Raw genomic sequence first — 23,304 nt, 5'->3', positions numbered from 1 at the left:
GCGGCGCTACGGCCTACTCTTATATCGAATTCCATCTGCCAAGGGATCTTTTACGTGCACGCCAATATGTACACGGGACCTCGGTTTTTCGTCCCATCCGAACGACTAGACAGCTGTCCTTGCCTAACGCACTTGTGCAATATCGACCATTAAACCATACATGCTGTTAGCAATACCAAAAGTAATGACTTCAATAAATAAAACACCGACAACTTGAGGAGACGAATAGGGGATGTATACTTGACTCAATCGCTGGTATATAAAGGATATTACTATTGTGGAAGCAGACGCAAACGTAAAAAAAAACAAGAGATACACGGGCGGAGGTGTGGGTCGGGTGGGGGGGGGGGGGTGTCGGTGAGAGGTGACGGGGGCTAAGAGTAAATCCTACTCTTCCATCCTTCATAAACACAGTTGATGTAGAAAACAGGACATGGAACATGATTGGCTGATCGACGCATGGTTTGATTACAATGATTGGCTGATCGACGCATGGTTTGATTACAATGATTGGCTGATCGAGACAAAGTTTGATTACAATGATTGGCTGATCGAGACAAAGTTTGATTACTCTGATTGGCTGATCGAGACAAAGTTTGATTACTCTGATTGGCTGATCGAGACAAAGTTTGATTACTCTGATTGGCTGATGTTTATTAATAATAAAATCAAATCAAACCATATGCGATCAGTAGATCTAGGCCTACTAATTTAATTTCAATTCCATTTCATTTTCCAATCACTCTGCGTCTGGCCTTATAGTCTCGGTCACCCAGAACCTCCTAGTCATTTTTAGAATATTTTTTTCTGGATGATAGAGACTAATGGCCTGATGGTGTAGCTACTACGACTACAGACGGACTGCGCAATAAGAGTGTACGAACTTTAATAAACCGTTTTTAACACGGTGCTCTGTTCTGTGTCAATAAAAAAAAAAGCCAGACAGATTTGACGTGAAATTATAGACTCGTAGATGTTGAAAATAGATCTTATATTATTATCTTGGATAACATAATATATAAAAAATATTAATCTTAGTTTTAATGTTTGTCTATAGAAGTATATATCATTTGATTCCCTGTTTATCTTCTGTACACACCCAATAAATAATTAGGTTTATGTCAGGTTTCGAGGGATTTCTTTTAGTCATATTTCATTCTCTGCATTTCTATACTTAATATAAATCGTTACCATAGAAATGGAAGTGACGTGCTTAAAAATAAAAGTGGTCCGTTATTATTATTTATTTATTTCACCCTTCTGCTTGTTGGAGAGAGAAAGAGAGAAATGGGGTTTAAAGTCCACTCGACACAAACTAGGTTATCGGGAATAACATATGGTTCAATTTTATTTCAATAATTTTCGCTTGCGCTTAGGGGTCTTTAGCAGTCGGGGGAAACGAAGACCCGGACAACCCCCCCCCCCCTCTCTCTCTCTCTCTCTCTTACGATCAGTTTAAAAGTGTAGGAAAATGAATGGGAGTTTAGCGTCTCCTTTTTGTCAATTTGCGCTCAGCGCATGGTTACGTTTGCAATGCTATGGTTGAGGTAGAATTGTGTCCGGGCAGTGGCAGCTTGTTGACTTGTTAATGTATTACACCAGTGAAGGATTGGTCTACGTGTGGGCTACGGGTTTCTCAACAGAACAACTGGACATCTCTTTTCTTGTTGGGTAAGCGGACACTGACCATGTGGATCGAACCTGTTTACGCTCGAATTCCTGCTCAAGTCTGGAGTCTAATGGCTAGTTACTTCCTGTGGTTAAGTATGAAAAATTCCGAAATCTTTGGCCAAGGAAATATAGATACTTCTTGAAATACGCGTGAGTAGCTTCTAAAACGCGATCCCGAGTCTAAAAGAAATTAGCCTCATTCCTAGTGTTTTACGTCCACATCCACCATGGGTGATATCTTAGACAAAGCAATTAACCAGTGTGAATCCTTATTAGTATAGTAGTAATTAGAGCTAGAGGACTTTGGACTAGAGCTACTAACTGAAACAGACGAATGCCCTAGATGGTCAATTGAAACCCTTCAGATAATAAGAGTCATTTAATCAAGAGGAAATCATATTTGTATAATTATATCATATAGTTCTAGACAATGACACACTGACCTACAAATTACTACTTTTATTTAGTCTATATAACCTGGTTCAATTAATATTGTACCTGATCTTCGGAAAGTACATCGGGAATTCTCGTAAAAGATACCTTGACAGTTGAAATTCGGTTTAAGAATAGACCGTAGAGCTGCTGTTCGGGCACGATTTAATTCATAGTACAGTAGAACAGTAGGACGTTAAATCCCATGTCATTGGGAGGGAATACACTCAGTGTGTGTGTGTGAGAGAGAGAGAGAGGGGGAGAGAGAGAGAAAAGAGAGAGAGAGCGGGGGAGGTTAGCGTCCACTCGACACGAAATAGGTCAATTAGGGACTAACACTTGTTCAATTTTATTTAAATAAATCGTTTACGCGTAGGGGTCTTTAGTAGTGTGAGGAAACCGGAGGACCCGATGATCCTACTCCGGGTCACGTACAACCGGGAAATCAAAACCACGCCAGTTGACTCAATGACACACCGTATGATACAGCGCCCACGTGCCAACAAATCAGGCCATCCACCCTCCCGAAGCCAGTGTGAAGATTCAACGTGTTGTTAGCTAATTGAACTTTAAGGTGATCGAGTTTTCACTTGATTAAATATATAATAGACTCGTTCATCAACACCACCAATTTGATCTGCCAATCACCGTTGGTAAAATAATTAGAAACGTTCCGAGATCCAACTTGAAATGTAAAGAAATGAAATGAAAGGAAATGGGGTTTAACGTCCTACTGTTCTGCTCCTAACCTGGGCTAATGAAGACGGGCATACGCCATACAGTGTGCTATGAGGGAAATTTTGCCCGGACAGCGGCACTACGGCCTACTCTTATATCGAATTCCAACTGCCAAGGGATCTTTTACGTGCACGCCAATGTGTACACGGGACCTCGGTTTTTCGTCCCATCCGAACGACTAGACAGCTTTCCTTGTCAGCCCCTCCGTCCTGCATCACTGACAAGGGAGAACCACGCCGGAAAATCTGGATGAACTTTCTCGGCCAATGCAGGGATCGAACACCCGACCTCCAGGCTAGCAAGCTAGCGTCTTACCCACTTAGCCACGTGATCCCCTGAAATGTAAAGAAAGCAGCCAGGCGTTCATTTGCTCGTTTCCTTAACGTAGAATTATCCAACTTGACTATATCTCGTCTGGAAAAATGAAAGATGACAGAAAGTATATCAATGGTTATTTTATAGGCAGTATTGTCTCATCGTGCTTCATTGATGATTTGACTGATCGTCACTCCATTTTTTATATAAATGAAGAGGGAGAGAGAGAGAGAGAGAGAGATGGGGTGGGGGTGGGGGAGGGGCTTATCGACCACAGAACGCAAACTAGGTCATTACGGGACTAACGTATGCGAGCACCGTACGGGGTTAAATTGCCAATAGCTTTCTCTTCTTGTCCCGTGGGCAGATCGTTTGTAATCGAAATCCGTCATTCATATCCGCAACTACGCTGGCCTCCGAGTTTTGTTTTAAAGATCGGAATCCGTCATTCATATCCGCACCTACACTGGCCTCTGAGTGTTGTTTTAGAGATCGAAATCCACCGTTTATATCCGCAACTTGACTGGCCTCCGAGTGTTGTTTTAGAGATCGGAATCCACCGTTTATATCCGCAGAGAGAGAGAGAGAGAGAGAGAGAAATGGGGTTTAACGTCCACTCGACACAAACTAGGCCATTTCGGGACTAACATATGGTTTAATTTTATTTCAATAATTCGCTTGCGCGTAGGGGTTTTTAGCAGTGGGAGGAAATCGGAGGACCCGGAGAAAACCCACGAGGTTGGACAGGCGACCCTACTCCTTGTCACGTACAACCGGGGATTCGAAACCACGCCAGTCGACTCAATGACAAACTTTATGATACAGTGCGCGCACGCTAACTATTCAGCCATCCAACCCCCCGTTTATATCCGCAACTTGACGTGACACAGAGTGTTGTTTTAGACTGGACACCGAGTGTTGTTTTAGAGATCGGATTCCATCGTATATATCCGTAACTAGACTGGACACCGGGGGACGTTCTAGACGTTAATATCCCCAACTTGACTGGACACCGGGGGAATGTTTTAGAGATCGGAATCCGTCGTGTTTATATCCTCAACTTGACTGGACACCGGGGGGGGGGGAATGTTTTAGAGATCGGAATCCATCGTTTATATCCCCAACTTGACTGGACACCGGGGGGATGTTTTAGAGATCGGAATCCATCGTTTATATCCCCAACTTGACTGGACACCGGGGGGGGGGGGGGGAATGTTTTAGAGATTCGAATCCGTCGTTTATATCCCCAACTTGACTGGACACCGGGGGGGGGGATGTTTTAGAGATTGGAATCCGTCGTTAATATCCTCAACTTGACTGGACACCGGGGGGATGTTTTAGAGATCGGAATCCATCGTTTATATCCCCAACTTGACTGGACACCGGGGGGGGATGTTTTAGAGATCGGAATCCGTCGTTTATATCCCCAACTTGACTGGACACCGGGGGGGGGGGTGTTTTAGAGATTGGAATCCGTCGTTTATATCCCCAACTTGACTGGACACCGGGGGGAATGTTTTAGAGATCGGAATCCATCGTTTATATCCCCAACTTGACTGGACACCGGGGGGGGGGGGGGTGTTTTAGAGATTGGAATCCGTCGTTTATATCCCCAACTTGACTGGACACCGGGGGGAATGTTTTAGAGATCGGAATCCGTCGTTTATATCCCCAACTTGACTGGACACCGGGGGGGGGGGGGTGTTTTAGAGATTGGAATCCGTCGTGTTTATATCCCCAACTTGACTGGACACCGGGGGGGGGGGGGATGTTTTAGAGATCGGAATCCATCGTTTATATCCCCAACTTGACTGGACACTGGGGGGGGGATGTTTTAGAGATCGGAATCCATCGTTTATATCCCCAACTTGACTGGACACCGGGGGGATGTTTTAGAGATCGGAATCCATCGTTTATATCCCCAACTTGACTGGACACCGGGGGGATGTTTTAGAGATCGGAATCCGTCGTTTATATCCCCAACTTGACTGGAAAACGGAGGAATGTTCTAGACGGAATCCATCGTTTATATCCCCAACTTGACGGGAATCAGTTCATGACCGCCACTTGAGGAATCTCGCTAGAAACCACATGTTAAAAACACGTTTCATACCAATTGTTTTATTGGGCTTTGTAATATACAAACAATGAAATAATTAATTATCCCTTGAAAATATTTAATATAGGAAAACACCAAGATCCCGCGAAATAGAGTGACTCTCCATTAACGCTTATCTTATCTATACAACTGGACTAACCTTTCCTCATTTTCGTCTTTATTAGCGCAGTCGGTGCCGAACAGTAGGACGTTAAACCCATTTACTGTTTTATTCAATATTGTATATATATACAGTCTGTAATATCAACATAGTGTGGTATATACAGTCTATATTTATCAACATAGTGTGGTATATATTTACCAATGACTTCACCATTATTTACTTGTCTCCTGCAGATCCCCTAACTGGTGAGTTGAGTAGCTTCTTTAAAAATAATCAGAGAATTAATATTGTTTTATTACTTGTGTATTGCCAAATGTGATTCATCAATTATGTTTTTTTTTTTTTAATTTTCTTGGAAGGAAAAATGATCATTATTGCGATAGCATCTAAGCCAACTGAAAATCAGGGAGGGTTTTTTTGTTATTTTTTTTACTAAAATCGTTGGCCAGGGACGAGGATGCATTTGTCATTATAAATGTGGTTTAAAATGTCTTACGTGTGTGCATCGACCGGCCATTGCAGACGGGTTGACGCAAGTTGTGTACGGTGAGGCATCGACCCGCCATTACAGTTGGGTTGACTCTAGTTGTGTACGGTGACCATCGACCGGCCATTACAGACGGGTTGACGCCAGTTGTGTACGGTGACCATCGACCGGCCATTACAGACGGGTTGACGCCAGTTGTGTACGGTGACCATCGACCGACCATTACAGACGGGTTGACGCCAGTTGTGTACGATGAGGCAAATCGAAACTCAACTGTCAAGGGTTATTTTACGTGTCCACCAACGTTTACACTGGGACATTGATTGTTCTTCCCATTCGATTAGACGCTGTCCCTTGATCAGGTCCTGCATCACTCGTATGTTTCTTCCCAATCGATTAGACGCTGTCCCTTGATCAGGTCCTGCATCACTCGTATGTTTCTTCCCATCCGATTAGACGCTGTTCCTTGATCAGACTCTCTCCGTCCTGCATCACTCGGATGTTTCTTGCCCATTTCATCTTTACAAAATCGACATTTATACCCTTATGGTAGTCATACAAATCTATTTTCTATTATAGCTGTTACAAGTAAACAAACTTGACACCATATTTGTCGGGATATTTCTCGATTTAAGTCTTGATTTCGCGGAGCCGTGCTAGCTCGATAAATATTGAGCGTATTCGCTACCCGGAGTTTCAGAGTTCCGACCTTATTTTGTTTTGTCAGTAGTACAGGGCGAGGAGCCCTGAAGAGAGAGAGAGAGAGAGAGAGAGAGAGAGAGAGGGTAACCTTCACTCGACACAAACTAGGTCATTTCGGGACTAACACGTGATTCAATTTTATTTCAATAATTCGCTTGCGCGTAGGGGTCTTTAGCAATGGGAGGAAACCGGAGGACCCGGAGAAAACCCACGAGGTTGGACAGGCGACCCTAGCCTGGCAAGGAAAAGCATGTGTTGTTCGGGTGTGTGGTTGTTGACGTGCATGTAGGATAGACCGTAGCGTCGCTGTTAACTTTCCTAGGTGCTTATCTGTCCCTGACAAAAAATGGCGGCTGTCAATAATTTTAAAATTGAAATTAAAAGGGGTTTACCCGAGATATCATGTTATTAGCAACAAATAGATTTTTCGGCTGTAATTTAAATACATATGATCCAATGAACAGGCTCTCCACTCGATGACTTTTGATGAAGTTAATCGGCTCGGTAAACGCCGACAAAAAGTCTTTAGAATAGATTAATTGATACCGCTTGACTTTGACCTCTTGGGTTAAAAAAATATGTGTCCAAGAGAATGGTTATGTATTTAGGCGAGAACGAATGTATTTTGATGAAGTAAATCGGTTCGTTAGACGCCGACAAAAAGTCTTCAGACTAGATTAATTGATAGTGTTTGACCTTGACCTCGTGGCTGAACCCTAGTAAACAAACAATACTTTGTGAACATAGCCCGCGAATTTACCGTTGACCGAAGTTTCGACCCATGAGTTTAAAACTCACCAATTGTCAATGGTGAATGAACTTATTGGTTAGAGCTAAGGGGTAAGTTGGAACACTACCCAGAGCACGGGAAACATTTGCCGTTGGTCTAACTTTCTTCATGATATGACAGCAACCAATCACCTCACAGTTTGCGGTCCTTAAACTCTAGTACCACTGGGCTATCGAAACCGGAAAATCTCGAGACTTCATGAGCAACCACAACTCCCTAATTTCCAATCGTGGGAATGGGCATCAATGACCTGTCTAGAAAATGGAAATCCCCACCTTGATTCATTGTTGAGTGTAAGCCGTCAACGTCATCAGTCCGTAATAACGTCATCAGTCCGTAATAGCCTCTCTAGTCCGTAATTACGTCACCAGTCTGTAATAACGTCACCAGTCCGTAATAACGTCATCAGTCCGTAATAACGTCACCAGTCCGTAATAACGTCATCAGTCCATAATAAAGTCATCAGTCCTTAATAACATCATCAGTCCGTAATACAAAAAAAATATAATAACTTCATGAAAACGTAGAGAGAATTTGATGAATGGAATATGAATGAGCTTGCATAGTAACCTAGTGAAATCGCTTTCTCATTAATTCCCCCAGTAATTAATCATTTAGAGAACAGACACCTGGTCGACATTATGTCACCCCCTCACTGACTATCTAATATCATTGAGTATTTATTATGGAGACCCCAGCTGTTAATGGCAGTTAATTATCTTGCTGTGTGAACAAACGGTCAATTAGAGTCTGGTGTGTTATAATGAACCGGGAAGACATGATAACAGGATATCGTCATCAACAGCTGTACAAACAATTGTCTTAAAGTAAATTTATTTTTTCTGAGATTATTGGTTTTGATTTTGTCTATTTTTAATTTTCGTTGCCTCATTTTAAAGCATATTTTATAAATGAAATGAAATGGGGGGTAAGAGCCCTACTCTTCTGCACCGATCGACTATATGCCATGCAGCGAATTTATGCCGGACCGCGGCGCTATGGTCGACACTTATTGAGAATTACATCTGTCAGTGGTTCCTGTATGCGCTACACCATCCGTCCCGCGACACTGACAAGAGGGAATACCGAAGAACTTTCTCGGCAAATGATATATTTTTTCTGGTGATTTAAACTAATATTTCGTTTCGTTTTATTTCACCATTCCTGTCTCTGGTCAGATACTAGTAACTGTGCCTTATTTCACTGTCTCTGGTTAGATAGTTGGATAGTAGTAAAACTTTAGTTCTTTAATGTTACAATTTCATATTTTCTAAGAAAATCAAAACATAATTTTTTCTATGTCTTTTGCACAATAGGTTGTCAACTCACTATTATACGATCATAGGTTATCTTTCTCACACTTAACAATCTTCACACCGGAAATAATAACACAATTACCGCCCAATTACCTGCCTTGTTTTCCTATTTCCCACCATGGAATAGCTATCCTCAAACGTTTGAATTTGAAGTTGAAAATGATATTTTTGACAATTTCTCAACTGGGAATAGTGAATTATAGGATTAATAGGATTATTCTTTAACAAGGTAGGACTGTTTATAGATACCATCTATTTTAGGGCTTTATTTTAATACATTTTAAAAATATAACTTAAAAATATGAAATTGTAACTTTAACGTTCGCTTCTGCAAAACTGGTATCGCGGACAAACTATCGTGTCAGTCCAAAGACATTTCTTTTTACGATGTTTTCAGCCTATCTGAAACGATAAGGATCGTCATATATGGACCAGGAGCAGAACATTACGAAATCGCCGCCATTTTGGAATATTGTGACGTCAATTGATTCGCAATTTTCCAAGGAATAAGCATGTCAAGTTTCGTGTTGATCTTACTTGAATTGACAGAATCGAAAAGTCACTCAAGAAGAATAAAATCAAGGTGAATAGTACTTCCTGTTTCAAACATCGGATGCATTTCATGGCGTAGTACTATATTAGGGTGTGATTTGTGCTAAAGAACACATATGTATAATAGTAGCATGGTCTTGATTAATTATTCTCCTTTGTCAAAATATTCGCTATGATATGATATTATTTAATACGCAAAGTAAATTATTTAGAAAATATTGTGAGAATAACAGGAAAAGTGGTCTAAGTTCAAGGATAGATTCTATGTCTAAAAACACTTGATTGGAAAGTTACTATTCCATATTTGGCATGCGTGACCAATCACATGATTAATTACATCATAATTAGCCAATAGAATTAATGGCTGTGAATCCGAGAGTGTATAGGTAATAGAATGTGCGTTCTAGGTTAGACATCAGGCAGGTTCTAAGAGAGGAGGGGCCGTTGAGGTTCAAGGGACACCATACTGGTTTCAGAATGCCCCGTTATGTCGTAGGAGTGCCTTATATGATGTAGTGGGATCCGTCAGTAAACTCGTTCTACGAAATGGTGAGGTCGAAAGAGTAGAGAATGACTTTATTTTAATCTAAGCTTGTACCCAGCTTGATGTAAAAATGTAGAAACCGTGCTCGTGTTCCTGTCACCTTGTTTGTTAATTATACGATATATTGGGACTGATAATGACATTTAAAGATACAAAACGTGAGTCATAAGATGTGCATTACAAATACAACCAGAGACAAAACTAGATGATCAAGTTCTGTTCTACGATATGTAGTAAGAAACGACTGCATGTGACGAACGGTTTTTAGGGTATGTCCGCGTTCCACGTCTGACAGACAACCCATGGTACTATATATTGGCTGTCTAATCCAGCTAAAGAATATTGTTATGCCAGAAGGATACCCGCGTCAACCTTGGGTCAAATTTGCTCTGTCCCAAAGCCCGGGGGTTGTAGTTCATCGCTACCAGGCCTATGTTACTCCAACGATGAACAGACAGACAGACAGACAAACGACTGTCACAAATATTAGTAATAAATAATGTCATCACGGATTACATTACACTGTTTAAAGAATGTCTGTCTGGGCTGATATAACATAATTATACATTAGGTTAGTTTGTGTATTGAACTTGCTACTGCTTGACTGGTCAGATTTACAATAGAATAGTTATAGCTCCCTGGTGACTTCCCTAGTCTGTCAGAAGATCATCGTCTTTAGACTGAATCACATCATAAAGACAACTAGTTAATTGAAATGTTCGTAAAGGATTAATTAAATTTGATGGACGTCCACCAAGACCAAGAAACCGGCGACAATTTCCAGGTGATATACAATCACATGATGTCAATGGCGTCTATAACTGGCTGGTGATACGAGTGATATATATATACTGGTGACAGCTGACCAGACTCGTTTTCCTTTAAATTCGTATCTTTCTATATAAAGAAGTAGGTATACAACTGGCTAGGCTCGTTCTCCTACCACACACAGACGCTTGTAGATCTAACAGTCGTGATTGTGGAGATTTAGTTTTAGAGCTGTATCCGATAAAAGACGTCTAAGTGTAGATAATTTGAAGCGTTTAATGGGGAAACCTGGTTATAAAGATTTAATTTGTCTCTTTGGTGTCCGGGAGTATATCATACGTCTGTAAGCAATGTGAACACGTTAACACATCACCGGTTGCTCGCTAATACAAGAACCCAAAGGGTAGCGGAACAATTACACATTCCCCAAAATGAGCAGACCCGACTTCAGTCGTTCCAACTCCCACCCCCTTCCTCAAACCCCACCCCAATGTATCACTCTCCCCACACCCCCTTCCTCAAACCCCACCCTTATGTATCACTCCTACACCCCCTTCCTCAAACCCCACCCCTATGCATCACTCTCTCCCCATCCCCTTCCTCAAACCCCACCTTATGCATCACTCTCCCCTCATCCCTTTCCTCAAACCCCCATCCCTATGTATCCCTATGGGGTTTTACTTTCCTGGACCGACTGGGCTAATGAAGACATACATACGTCATGCAGTGTGCTATGAGGGATATTTTGAGTTATAATACTACAGGTGTGATAATACAATTAGATACACGTATCCAGAGTAACCAGGTGTAACCAGCTAATGAAAACAGGTAAACTGTTCTACATCGACTGAGCTAATGAAAACAGGAGTATTGTTCCAAACCAACATTTATTGTAATAAATATATACATAGATAACAGTATACAATATTTACCACCCTCCCACCTTTATAAACTCTATTGTACACTGAAAAATAAATACATATATAAATACATAATTAACTAATCCAAACCAAACTGGGCTAATTTTTGTCAATTTATCTGATATTGAAGATGTATGACTTCTGTGCAAAGGTGCGGGGGGGGAGGCAGGGCAGAGGTGGGGGGCAGGGCAGATGTGGGGACAGAGGTGGGGGGGGCAGGGCTGAGGTGTGTGTGGGGGGGGGGGCAGATTCCTCTCTCTGTTCGCGCACGGCATATTTTCTTATCATATATTCATCGTAAAAATCTGGACTTCATCTGGAATTGGAGCCCTTAGCCCGCTTTTCAAATCCCTTAACTCGCCCCTGTATTATGGAGTAAGTCCTAATTATAGCATTATACCATGTTTTTCCTCCTATCCGAACAACTAAGTATAATCACAGACGCCGATCCAATGTACACATTGGGCGTGTATATAAAATAATCCCCGGCAGTTTCAATTAGAAGCACAGGCGGAAAAAACACTGCCAAGACAAAATTCTGCTACCCCCGTATTGCACACGTATACAAATAATCGCTACAGTTCGTCTCAGATAAACCGATGTATTGTAAACCATCTTCATTAGCCCAGCGTTTGTCCAACCTCGTGGGTTTTCTCCGGTTCATCCCACTGCTAAATGACCTACTTTGTTTCGAGTGAACGTTAAACCCCATTTCTCTCTCTCATGTGCCCAGTCGCAGCAGAACAGTAGAACGTTAAACCCCATTTCATATCCATTCTGACCATCTAGTATGTAATCAAACAGAATCTACAAGATAGACGTGTCGCTAGGTGTATCCAGGGACGCCCTGTAATTTGTTCTATTATATCACAAGATATGCGTTGCTAAGTTTATCCAGGGACGCCCTGTAGATTGTTCTATTACATCATAAGATAGGTGTGCTGTGTATCTAGTAGATTTTGGTATTACATCACAGGGTTAAATACGGTTCTTATTTCGACGGGTTAATTCCACTGGCATGCTTAGTGTCACGGGTTCGATTCCTATCCAATAATATTTATAGTAAAGACAGATACATAAGTAATAGATGATATATTTATATGAATTAAACCCCTAATTATCAAATATATAATTCAGTCTGGTACATTGACTGGACGTCATCAGGGATTTCACACTGCTGGTTACTTGGGTCATTTTCACATTAACTTATCCCTATTTATATTACCGTGGTTATGTAAGGTCGATCTTCTCTCGTGTTTTTCGTGTCCTGGACATTCGAGATCAATCTGTCAAACGGATCCTTTGAAGGGTGTAGATGACCATAGAGCGAGGAAGGAGAAATTCATCACGAGATTGGTCATTTCCAGACTAACTGAAATTTTATCTTTCAATAGATCACTTGTACGAGTGACTGAACAACGTATAACAGGTTGGTCGTGATGAAATCCATCTGGGAGGGGGGGGGGGTTGTTAAAGTACAGAAGCCATCATGGAGGAGAGGGGCTGTCAGGGTAGAGCAGCCATAATGGTGGAGGGAGGTGTCTGTCAGGGTAGCGAGCAGAGAGAGGGGGCGTCAGCGTAGCGTAGCCATCTGGAGGGGAGAGGGGCTGTCAGCGTAGAGAAGTCGCAATGGAAGAGAGAGAGAGAGAGGGGTTATCAGCGTAGTGAAGCCATAATGGATGAGAGGGGTACTATCGGAGTAGAGAAGCTACAATGGAGGAGAGAGGGGCTAACAGAGTAGCGAATCCATAATGGTGGTGGTGTTGACGTAGCCACAATCGGATCAAAAAACACATACTTGCTAAACATACCAACCAACCACACCCCAATAACCGCCCGTTTCCGACCTAGTCAATCCTTATTCCTTTACGTACAAGCGTGGAATCGAACACCCAACACTTGCATCCATGATCTGCTTCCGAACATTCTGAAATGCTTTTGTCCCTAGGACGTATATCCGTCAAATGATTTTAAGATCAGATCGTCCACTTGTCGGACAATACCTTATTCTTCACAGAAAAATCCACGATAAATTACACTCAACTTGATTATTCAACTTTTAATGTATGGAAGACCAAACAGCTCTTTTTTCAATGTTCTTAATTCTTAATCCATAGTCCTTAATTCTTATTTCTTCATTTGTTGTCGTATTTCGACATTTGTATACTAAAATCAATATTTGTTTTACAAATCAGACATTTGTCATAAAAGATTTGTGAATTGTATTTTTGGCTCCCCATCAAAACAGACTAACTCAACAGTTTATTATGGTCTAAATCATAGAGATTTAAGGGAATTAATTCAAACAATTGACTTCTTTAGAATACATATGGACTGGTAGGTTTGATTCAACCATAGCTCCTTTAAACAGTTTATTTATCAGGTTTACACTGTCCGTTTAAAAGAGGTTTATGCGGTCCGCTTAAAACAGGTTTAGATGGTCCGCTTAAAGCAGGTTTACACGGTATTTAAAAACAAACGCTAATTATATTGCACATTAAAGGGATAGTTTCCCATGGTTACCCCCTCCCCAAGTTAGTGACGGAAGCAGGGTATTAGGTTTGAAGTCCAACTCCGAGATCGGAGTGTCGTATAATTATCAAATTTCATCATCAACAACATCGTCACACAAACAGTTCAAATTTCATCATCAACAACATCGCCATGGAAACAGTTCAAATTTTCACATTTCATAGAATCATACTAATAAATGTAATTTTTATACTGTTATTTAGTGTGGGTGGGGTGGGTGTTAGAGACTTCCCACCTGGATCCGCCATTGTTAGTCTGGCGATCTGTGGTATAATAAACAAGATTTGGATAAAACCAGTGCGTGGTGTATCCGTGATTCACTGTCATGGTAACAACTTTCAATAGTAAGTTCTTGGGGTTTTTAACAACTTCCAACAGAAAGTGGTTGTTTAAACAGTTTCTATCAATGAGTCATTGATTCCAAAGAACTTCCAACAGTAAGTCATTGATTTTAAACCACTTCCATCAGTAAGTCATTGATTTTAAAAGCTTCCATCAGTACGGTTAGACATTGCTTTAAAACAGGTCCCATCAGTAAGTCATTGACATTTTTAAAACTTGAACCTTTTGTGTTATTGTCTTCAGTTAACTTGTTCCTCATTTGTCATGATAACAACTTCAAACAATGAGTCATTCTTTTTAAAACTTTAACTTTTTAGTTGGTTTGTTTCTCATTTAAATATTTCTGCTCGGACACTGAACACGTCCATATAAAAACTGGCGCCATTGTAAGACACGATTAAAAACATGGCGCCAAGAAAGACAGAGTGAGCGATAAAATAGTTATACCATATGATTGTCATGGTAACGCATATCAAACAAAACAACCAGTTGAATATATTATATATTAACAATCGCCATCTGAAAAATACAAAATACTGTAATATATTTATTATTATTAGGCAGTGCCATTAAAATGGCCACCAGGTTCCATCAATTCCTAGAGAGTTTGGATAACCGTACGGTTAGCGCTGTATCATCAGGTATCATAAGGTCTGTCGTTGAGTCAAAAGTGTGGTTTCGATTCCCCGGTTGTATGTGACAAAGCGCAAGCTCCCACTGCTAAAGACCCGAATATATTCCACAAATATCAGAAAACCGTTTAAAAAAATGGTTTGCCAGTAAACTTGAGTGAATAATTTATCAATAAATTACAGTTAAATCACGTGATTACACTTATCTCACCTGGGTCCAAATATGTTGACAGATTTAAAAACTAATTTGGTGGTTTTAGCTGTGAGGTATCGATAACTAGTTAAATATTCATCAGACGGTTTCATTATACTTATAACAATTATATATAACATCTGAAAATATAACATTCTATAATTAGATACTATAACATTCTATAATTAGATACTATAACATTCTATAATTAGATACTATAACATTCTATAATTAGATAAATTAAGTCTACAATTATATATAACATCTGAAAATATAACATTCTATAATTAGATAAATTAAGTCTACAATTATATATAACATCTGAAAATATAACATTCTATAATTAGATAAACTAGGTCAAACTTTCTGTATGAAAGTACAGTCTTCACCTGGTTATAATGTTATTAATTATTAATGTCAGAAACAAGGTCATTTTGAGACTAACATGTAACATGTGCACAGGGATCGTTAGTAGTCACAGCCAACCAGACACAGGGATCGTTAGTAGTCACAGCCAACCAGACACACATGTTAGTCTAGAAATGACTAGGTCCCGGACTTTAAGTTAAGAATTTAGTCAATTTTCAATCACTGTTTATGAGAAATATCTTTGATCCAGAAACACTAAAATATGAACATACTTTCTGATTGATGTATTTGATACATTTAAAACAACAAAAGTTTTATAAAGGGCCATATTTGAGTGAGAATAAGACGAATAATTTATAAGCCTAGTCTGTTCCACAATCCTATTCTTATTGAATACAATATAGTTTTAAAAACAACAACAATTTTGAGTAAATTCTTAATCTAAGTCTGAGTATACTTTGTGCAATTGGGGTCAGGTTATGTGGAGTAGACGTTACCCCCCCCCCCCTCTCCTTCTCTCTCTCAATGGGTTTATAAAACTATAGAAATAACTTACGCTATGAAGAAGGGAACAGGCTACAGGAATGATTATAATCCACAACATTGACCATTCTAATATGACAGGTAGAAACTCACTGTACCAGTATATTGAACACTTCCGTGGATACCAACGTATTCTGAACAAATAAAAAAATAACCATCACAGAAAACTAGAAAATAAAACGGATGAATAAGATTGAGATACAAACAAATCCTGGTACAGGGTTCCGGGGATTTATTCTACGACCCTGTCAGGAATCCACGAGTTTATTCTACGACCCTGTCAGGAATCCACGAGTTTATTCTATGGCTCTGTCTGGAATCCAGGAGTTCGTTCTACGGCCCTGTCAAGAATCCACGAGTTTATTCTATAGCTCTGCCAGGAACCCATGAGTTCATTCTACGGCCCTGTCAGGAATTCGGGAGTTATTCTATGGCCGTGTCAATATCCCCGAGGTTCTATCAATAGTCCCGATGTTCCTCCTGCAAACCTTGTCGGGACTCCAGCGTTCATTTTACGGACATTTCAGTAAACTGGGAGTCCTATAAATTGTCCCTTGTCAGACCCGTTATCCTGCACCACTGACAAGGGGGAACCTTGAACTTTCTAGGTCAACAAAGGGATCAAACACGAGACCTTAAGGTTAGGAAAACGTGATACTAAGTGTTATTGACATGAAAGAGAAGTGATACTGAGCGTTATAAACACGAAAGAGAAGTGATACTGGATGTTACTTACACAAAAGAGAGTAGAGCTGGTAATAGATGGATATAAACCGAGGTAGTTTTATCGATACAGTGTAAAACTAAAGAATTCCTGAATAACACCATCGCCCACACCATGGGTCCATTAGCGAACGCAAACACTACCATAAATAGTTCAGCTTGATGTGGTGCCATCCTGAAACAGACAATAAATAATTCAGTTTGATATGGTGCCATCCTGAAACAGATAATAAACAGTTCAGCTTGATGTGGTGCCGTCCTGAAACAGACAATAAACAGTTCAGCTTGATGTGGTGCCATCCCGAAACAGACAATAAATAGCTATATTATGTTAAATAACAAAATTTCATTCAACCAGCGGTTGCCAGTCAAGATACGCCCACATTTTGCAAGAGATGGAAAGAGAACAAGTAAAAGATCCCTTGGCAGTTGGAAATCGTAGTACGAGTAAGACGTAACACCACTGTCCGGACAAAATTTCCCTCATAGCAGACTGGTGTACGTCCATCTTCATTGACCCAGTCGGTGAAGAACAGTAGGACGTTAAACCCCATTTCATTTCATGTATTACAATTTCATAAACAGAAATAATAAGAGAAGTTTCTATAAAAACCTTTTCCCTGTACTCACCATATAAAGGAATACCACATTATGTTTCCATAGTAACAGAAATCTATCAAAAAATATTGCCATTTATAACCCCTGAAAATAAACATATAGATATAAAACTCAAATATTGCCATTTATAACCCCGGAAAATAAACATATACATATAAAAGGGGATAAATCTATTTCTCTGGAACCTTATAATGGGGTTTAACGTCCCACTGTACAGTGTGCTATGAAGGAAATTGTCAAGGATTCATTTACGTGCACGCCAATGTGTACACGGGACCTCGGTTTTTCATCCCATTCGAACGACTATTAAGTTATAGACTACATGAGCTGTCATTTCATTTTTATTTATCAATATTATAAGGCAAGGGAAATAACTCTGGAATGATTCCTGAAAACACAAACAAGATGTCGCCTTTATCTGACGAAGCTCAGACATAATCTGCTTATTGTACAGTCTAGAATGACCAGGTTAAAAAATATCTACAGTTTTATAGTTTAGAGATATTAATCATGACTCTTATGTGGGGTGGAAGAGTGTGTGGGCTAGTCGTTTAACGCGTGTACGTGAAACCATCAGGTCTGTCATTGAGTCAAATGGGGTGGGAGGGTGTGTGGTCTTGTCGTTTAACGCGTGTGTGTGAAACCATTAGGTCTGTCATTGACTCAAGTGGCGTGGTTTCGATTTCCACGCTTGTATGTGACAACGAGTAAGGTTGCCTGGCGGATCTCGCGGATTTTCTCCTGGTCCTCCTGTTCGTTCGTTGGTTCCTGTAGTTTTACGTCCACTTCCACCAAAGGTGATATCGTAGACAAGTGTTTCCTAAGAAACTTGCCAGAGGAAGCCACAAAAATAGGCTTGATCCAGCTTATTTTGTGTAAAACACGATATATTTCATCCATATGCTAAATACTCCTATAGAATAATAGAAATAAAATAAACCCGAAATTACCTGGTTTGTGCCGAATGGGGGTTAAACCAACGGGTGTAGTAATGGTATAATAATATATTAGAGGTGGTACGAAGTGTTCTAGACTTACCAATATATGATAATTCTGATGAGTAGTAGAATAGGTGTAGTAATGGTATAATAATATATTAGAGGTGGTACGAAGTGTTCTAGACTTACCAATATATGATAATTCTGATGAGTAGTAGAATAGGTGTAGTAATGGTATAATAATATGGTAATAACCATTGAACAGAGAAGAGACCGTGAACCAGTATAACTATAGTCGTTAGAGATATCACATACACCAATTTCTTTTGTATACGTTTCTTCTTTAATAACTAATAAAATATAACCTGTTATAGCAAGAACGTTCTTTAATAGCTAATAAAATATACAGTTTAATAATTCTTAAAATATAACCTGGTATAGCAAGAACGTTCTTTAATAACTAATACAATATACAGTTTAATAATTCTTAAAATATAACCTGTTATAGCAAGAACGTTCAGCTCTTTATCTAAATCTTACATAATTATTACATATTATTATTATTAGAGATAATTCAATTCAAAGTCTGAAAATATTAGGCCTTAAATGTTGTATAAATTATTAATTAGGCATTAATAAACTTATCCAGACCATAATCAACTCTAGATGGCATCGCTAGCGTGTGATATTTAGCGGATTGGAATACATATTTTTAAAATAATTAAACGTAAAAATGGATAATCGAGACTTTGTCTTTTATAGTACCGACTTTAGTAATGATGATCGAGACTAGTCTAAAATTCAAAAGCTAATATCTCGGTTCAGAGTGGAGCAATTTGACTGAAATTTTCAGCATATTCTATTTACGTTATCTATATTTTTCACTATTATAGCGAGAACAGCCAATTCTTTATCTAATCCTCCATAATGCCCTTTTAAGTGTTCATATATCAATGGGGTTTAACGTCCTACTGTTCTACTCCGACTGGGCTGATGAAGATGGGTATACGCCATACAGTGTGCTATGAGGAAAATTCTGCCTGGACAGCGGCGCTGCAGCCTACTCTTATATCGAATTCCAATTTCCAACGTGTATACGGGACTTCTGTTTTTTGTCCTATCCGAACAACTAGGCAAATGTCCTTGCCAGGTCCTCTGTCCTTCACCCGATCAACTTTCTCGGACAATACCGGGATCGAACCCGCGACCTCCAGACTAGTGAGCCAGCGTCTTACTCACTTAATCACCGTTTCTCCAACTCTGAAAGGGATTTTCCAAACCACTGTTAAAATTCAATAGGATTGTTCGTCTCTGAACATATATCAATGTTACCTGTAGAGCGAATAAAAAACAAATAGTTCACCTCTACAAATCGTCCAACTTCTGAATCCCGTTTCTTCCTGGGTTCCTCTTCTTCCTTTTTACACGAATCTCTTTCATCCTGGATTTTGATTTCCTTATAATCACCATTCGTATACACTTGGTCATTTCTATCAAATAATAACAATAGTCATACACTTGGTCACTTCTATCAAATAATAACAATAGTCATACACTTGGTCACTTCTATCAAATAATAACAATAGTCATACACTTGGTTATTTCTATCAAATAATAACAATAATGGGGAGATGAGCCGATAACAAAATTAAATGAAATGGGGTTTAGCGTCCTATATTTCTGCTTTATTGTAGCTAATGAAGACGGGCATAAAGTATGACATTCAGTGTGCTACGAGAGAAATTTTGACAGGTTAGCGACACTACGACCTACTCTTATATTGAATTACAAGTTCTTTTGCACTGCCACGGGTTCTTTTGCACAGCAATGACTTGACGCTGATCCTTGTCAGGCCCTCCATCCCGCACCATTGACAAGGGGAAAGAATGTCGAAAGATCGAACAGCGTCCAACCCACTGACCCACCGCGGTTTTCTTATCGATTACATTATGTATCGATCGTTAATTATATAATTGTGTTATCAGCGTTACATTGGTATTTATCCATAACTGGAAATGTTTACCAATATTTTGACCGAGATTCAATTTTAGATTATTTCTAAGAAGGCCGATTTTAATCTTCGGAGAGATTTTTGGACTTACTCCAGCCGCGGTATTTCAAACGAACGACACCAATCCGTTGCGTGCAATAGCGACAGATCTAAAACCTACGACCGAATGTCGTATTACGCCAGATGAAATATCGGTTACGCAAATATAATCTGATTTCTCAGCAGATCAGAGACCGTAAAGCTCAGATGAAAGAGTTGGGTATTGGTCCAAGTGCACCATAAACATTTCAAGACGCACGTGACGACAGAACTTGAGATTTAAATGATTTGAAAATAAAATGATTCAATAAATTTACAATTTACGATCCCTTGAAGACCAACATGCGGACACGACGTTAAACCCCATTTTATTCCAGTATTGGCCTACTTACAGAATATTGGAGACCGTTTTAACACCATTTGAATAACATGTTATCACCGTATCTGTTGTTTTAACATTGATGTTATTATTCTTCACACATCTGTTTCTGTCGGGATCTTTCGATTTATCCATTCCTGTATAATATACACAGTGATAATTGTCCAATCAAAGCTGAAAGTTAAACAACTGTACCTTATAATGCCAGACAAATTAATAAGAACCAACGGGTTTGAATCTTACAGAATGAAAATGAAATGGAATGGGGTTTAACGTCTTACTGTTCTGCTCTGAACTTGAGTTAATGAAGACGGGCATACGTCATACAGTGTGCTATGAGGGAAATTTTGCCCGTGCAGCGGTGATAATGCCTACTCTTATATCGAATTCCAATGTGTACACATGACCTCTATACAGGCCCTTTGTTCTACGTCACTGACAAAGGGGAAGATCCAGGTTAGCGAGCCAATGTCTAACTCAATGCGTCACCGCGCCTCTTCGGGTTATTCATGTAACATATTATATTTATGACTATTGGTATATTTTAATATAAACATATGGGCTGGTATATTTTAATATATAAACATGAATAGGCCTATGACTGATATATTAACGTGTAGGCAATCTACCGTATCTAGTTTTATTATACAACACTGTATATCTCATATAGGCTATCTGATCTTATTATTCAATCGACAACACCGTCTATAGACCTCATAGTAAACACAGCTATTATTGTCTTTTAACTAACCTATTATTACGTTGAAATGAAATATCATAGGTCTGAACCAACCGGGATAAGCCCTCCAGTCCAGTGTAATTTAAGGGACATTTTGTGCCCGTGCAGTGGTCTTTCAGCCATGTCGAATTCCAATTATCAAGCATCCTATGTATTTTACGTGGGATTTAGTTGTTCTGTCCTATACGAGTGACTAGGCGCTGTTCCTTTTCAGACCTTCCGTCATACACCATTGATAAGGGGAACCACGAAAAACCATGATCGAACCAGGTACCCCTCGGTTATTAATCCAGCGCCCTAATCACTGCACCACAATAATGGAAGTATCATCATAGTCCAAAAAGCAAATTTTATTATCTCAATTGTTGGGCGAAGAACGAAGGAGTGTCATTTAGAAAAAAACCCAAAACATTTAAGTGTGTATTTTTATATTTGGGTCAGTTTAATTAATGAACATTTCTGGGTCAGAAATCAATAATCCAGTTGTTTATGTGTAAACTTGAGTTTCTTTGTAATAAAACAAGTAAATTGGGTGAATTCTAAACTGTTTGATGATAATTAACACTAATTTTGTATTATCATACATAATGTAATAATTCAACGTCGTCTAACACGTTTAATTTAGACCATAAGGTCTGTCATTGAATCAAGTGGCATGGGTTCGATTCCAAGCTTTTAGACAAGGACTCAGGGGCGAAGGAGTAGGATCGCCTGCCTAACCTCGTGGGTTACTCCGGTTTCCGCTGCTCTAGACCGCTACACACAAGCGAAATACTGAAATTAAAGAGTACCGTACTGGTACAAGCCTGCGATCAGTGCGATCGAAAAGAAACTTGACTCAAATGACACTTACATAACTTCTGACCATAAAGCGCATGTACATATTACCTAATTCTATGTTTATTGTGTATTATAACAGTTCCTGTGTCGTCTTGACAACCAGGTAATTTACACCTGTATTATTATAAAACAGACAATATGTATGTAATCTTACCTGCAACCTAGCTTACCGTCTTGAGAACTGTGTATATATATATCACCTGTATGTAGTATAGAATATCAACCGTGACCACTAGTGATATACAAGTTAATACTATATATTGACCTATATATACCCAACTTGTAAACAAGTGTTACACTGGATCGATACACAGTGTGTCACATCACTTATTATCCTCCCTAATATCAGACTAGCCATTTTACTTATTATTCCCCTTAGCTATTTCACTTTTTATTCTCCCTAATGTCACACTAGCTATTTCACTTTTTATCCTCCATTTATCAGCCATTTCAGATATTATCCATCTTATTATCGCACTAAATAATATAAAAATATAAAAAATAAAAGTTTAGCAAATTTAAAACAACCACATGTCAGACTAGCCATTTCAATTATTATCGTTAAGGGCATTAAATAAATTGTGTATTATTATTATTATTATTATTATATAGCGTTCTGCTTTCGGATGTATTCAGAGATGCTTTACAATATTAAAAATATGATACGTACATAAATATAAATAAACTATCAAAAATAAAAATAGTTTAGCGAAATTGAAGCAATAACATGAGTAAATGAGACATTAATTTTAAGAGAAAACAAGGCGAGTAAATTGATTTTAGAACAATATTATACGATTAGCTTTCCGAAACAAATACTTTGTGCAGCCGAATAGGTAGAGTTTAAATTCACCCTGGCCCTGGCCCAGTTGCAAGCGACTCCCAATAACTGTGAGGGAGACAGAGGGAGAGTTAGTCATTTTGGGACTAACTCGGAGAAAACCCTAGA

General features: G+C 39.3%; 1 protein-coding gene across 1 annotated transcript; it reads right to left on the bottom strand.

Annotated features, from left to right (window-relative positions):
• Positions 1-11,478: 11,478 nt before the first annotated feature.
• Positions 11,479-22,685, bottom strand: LOC130010312 (uncharacterized). The gene is made up of 9 exons (XM_050539344.2): positions 22,510-22,685; positions 20,790-20,913; positions 19,711-19,837; positions 18,537-18,697; positions 17,422-17,493; positions 16,805-16,966; positions 16,082-16,202; positions 15,175-15,296; positions 11,479-14,850 (listed from the first exon to the last, which is right to left on the bottom strand). The coding sequence occupies exons 2-9, from the start codon at positions 20,909-20,911 to the stop codon at positions 14,661-14,663; spliced, it is 1,077 nt and encodes a 358-aa protein (XP_050395301.1). The 5' UTR covers positions 20,912-20,913; positions 22,510-22,685; the 3' UTR covers positions 11,479-14,660.
• Between the last annotated feature and the right edge of the window lie 619 nt (positions 22,686-23,304).

This window comes from Patella vulgata, chromosome 3 (assembly GCF_932274485.2).
Source record: "Patella vulgata chromosome 3, xgPatVulg1.2, whole genome shotgun sequence".
NCBI classification, from domain to species: Eukaryota; Metazoa; Mollusca; class Gastropoda; family Patellidae; genus Patella; species Patella vulgata.
The sequence above is the reverse complement of the archived record's forward strand: the minus strand, read 5'-3'. Positions and strand labels throughout refer to the sequence as shown.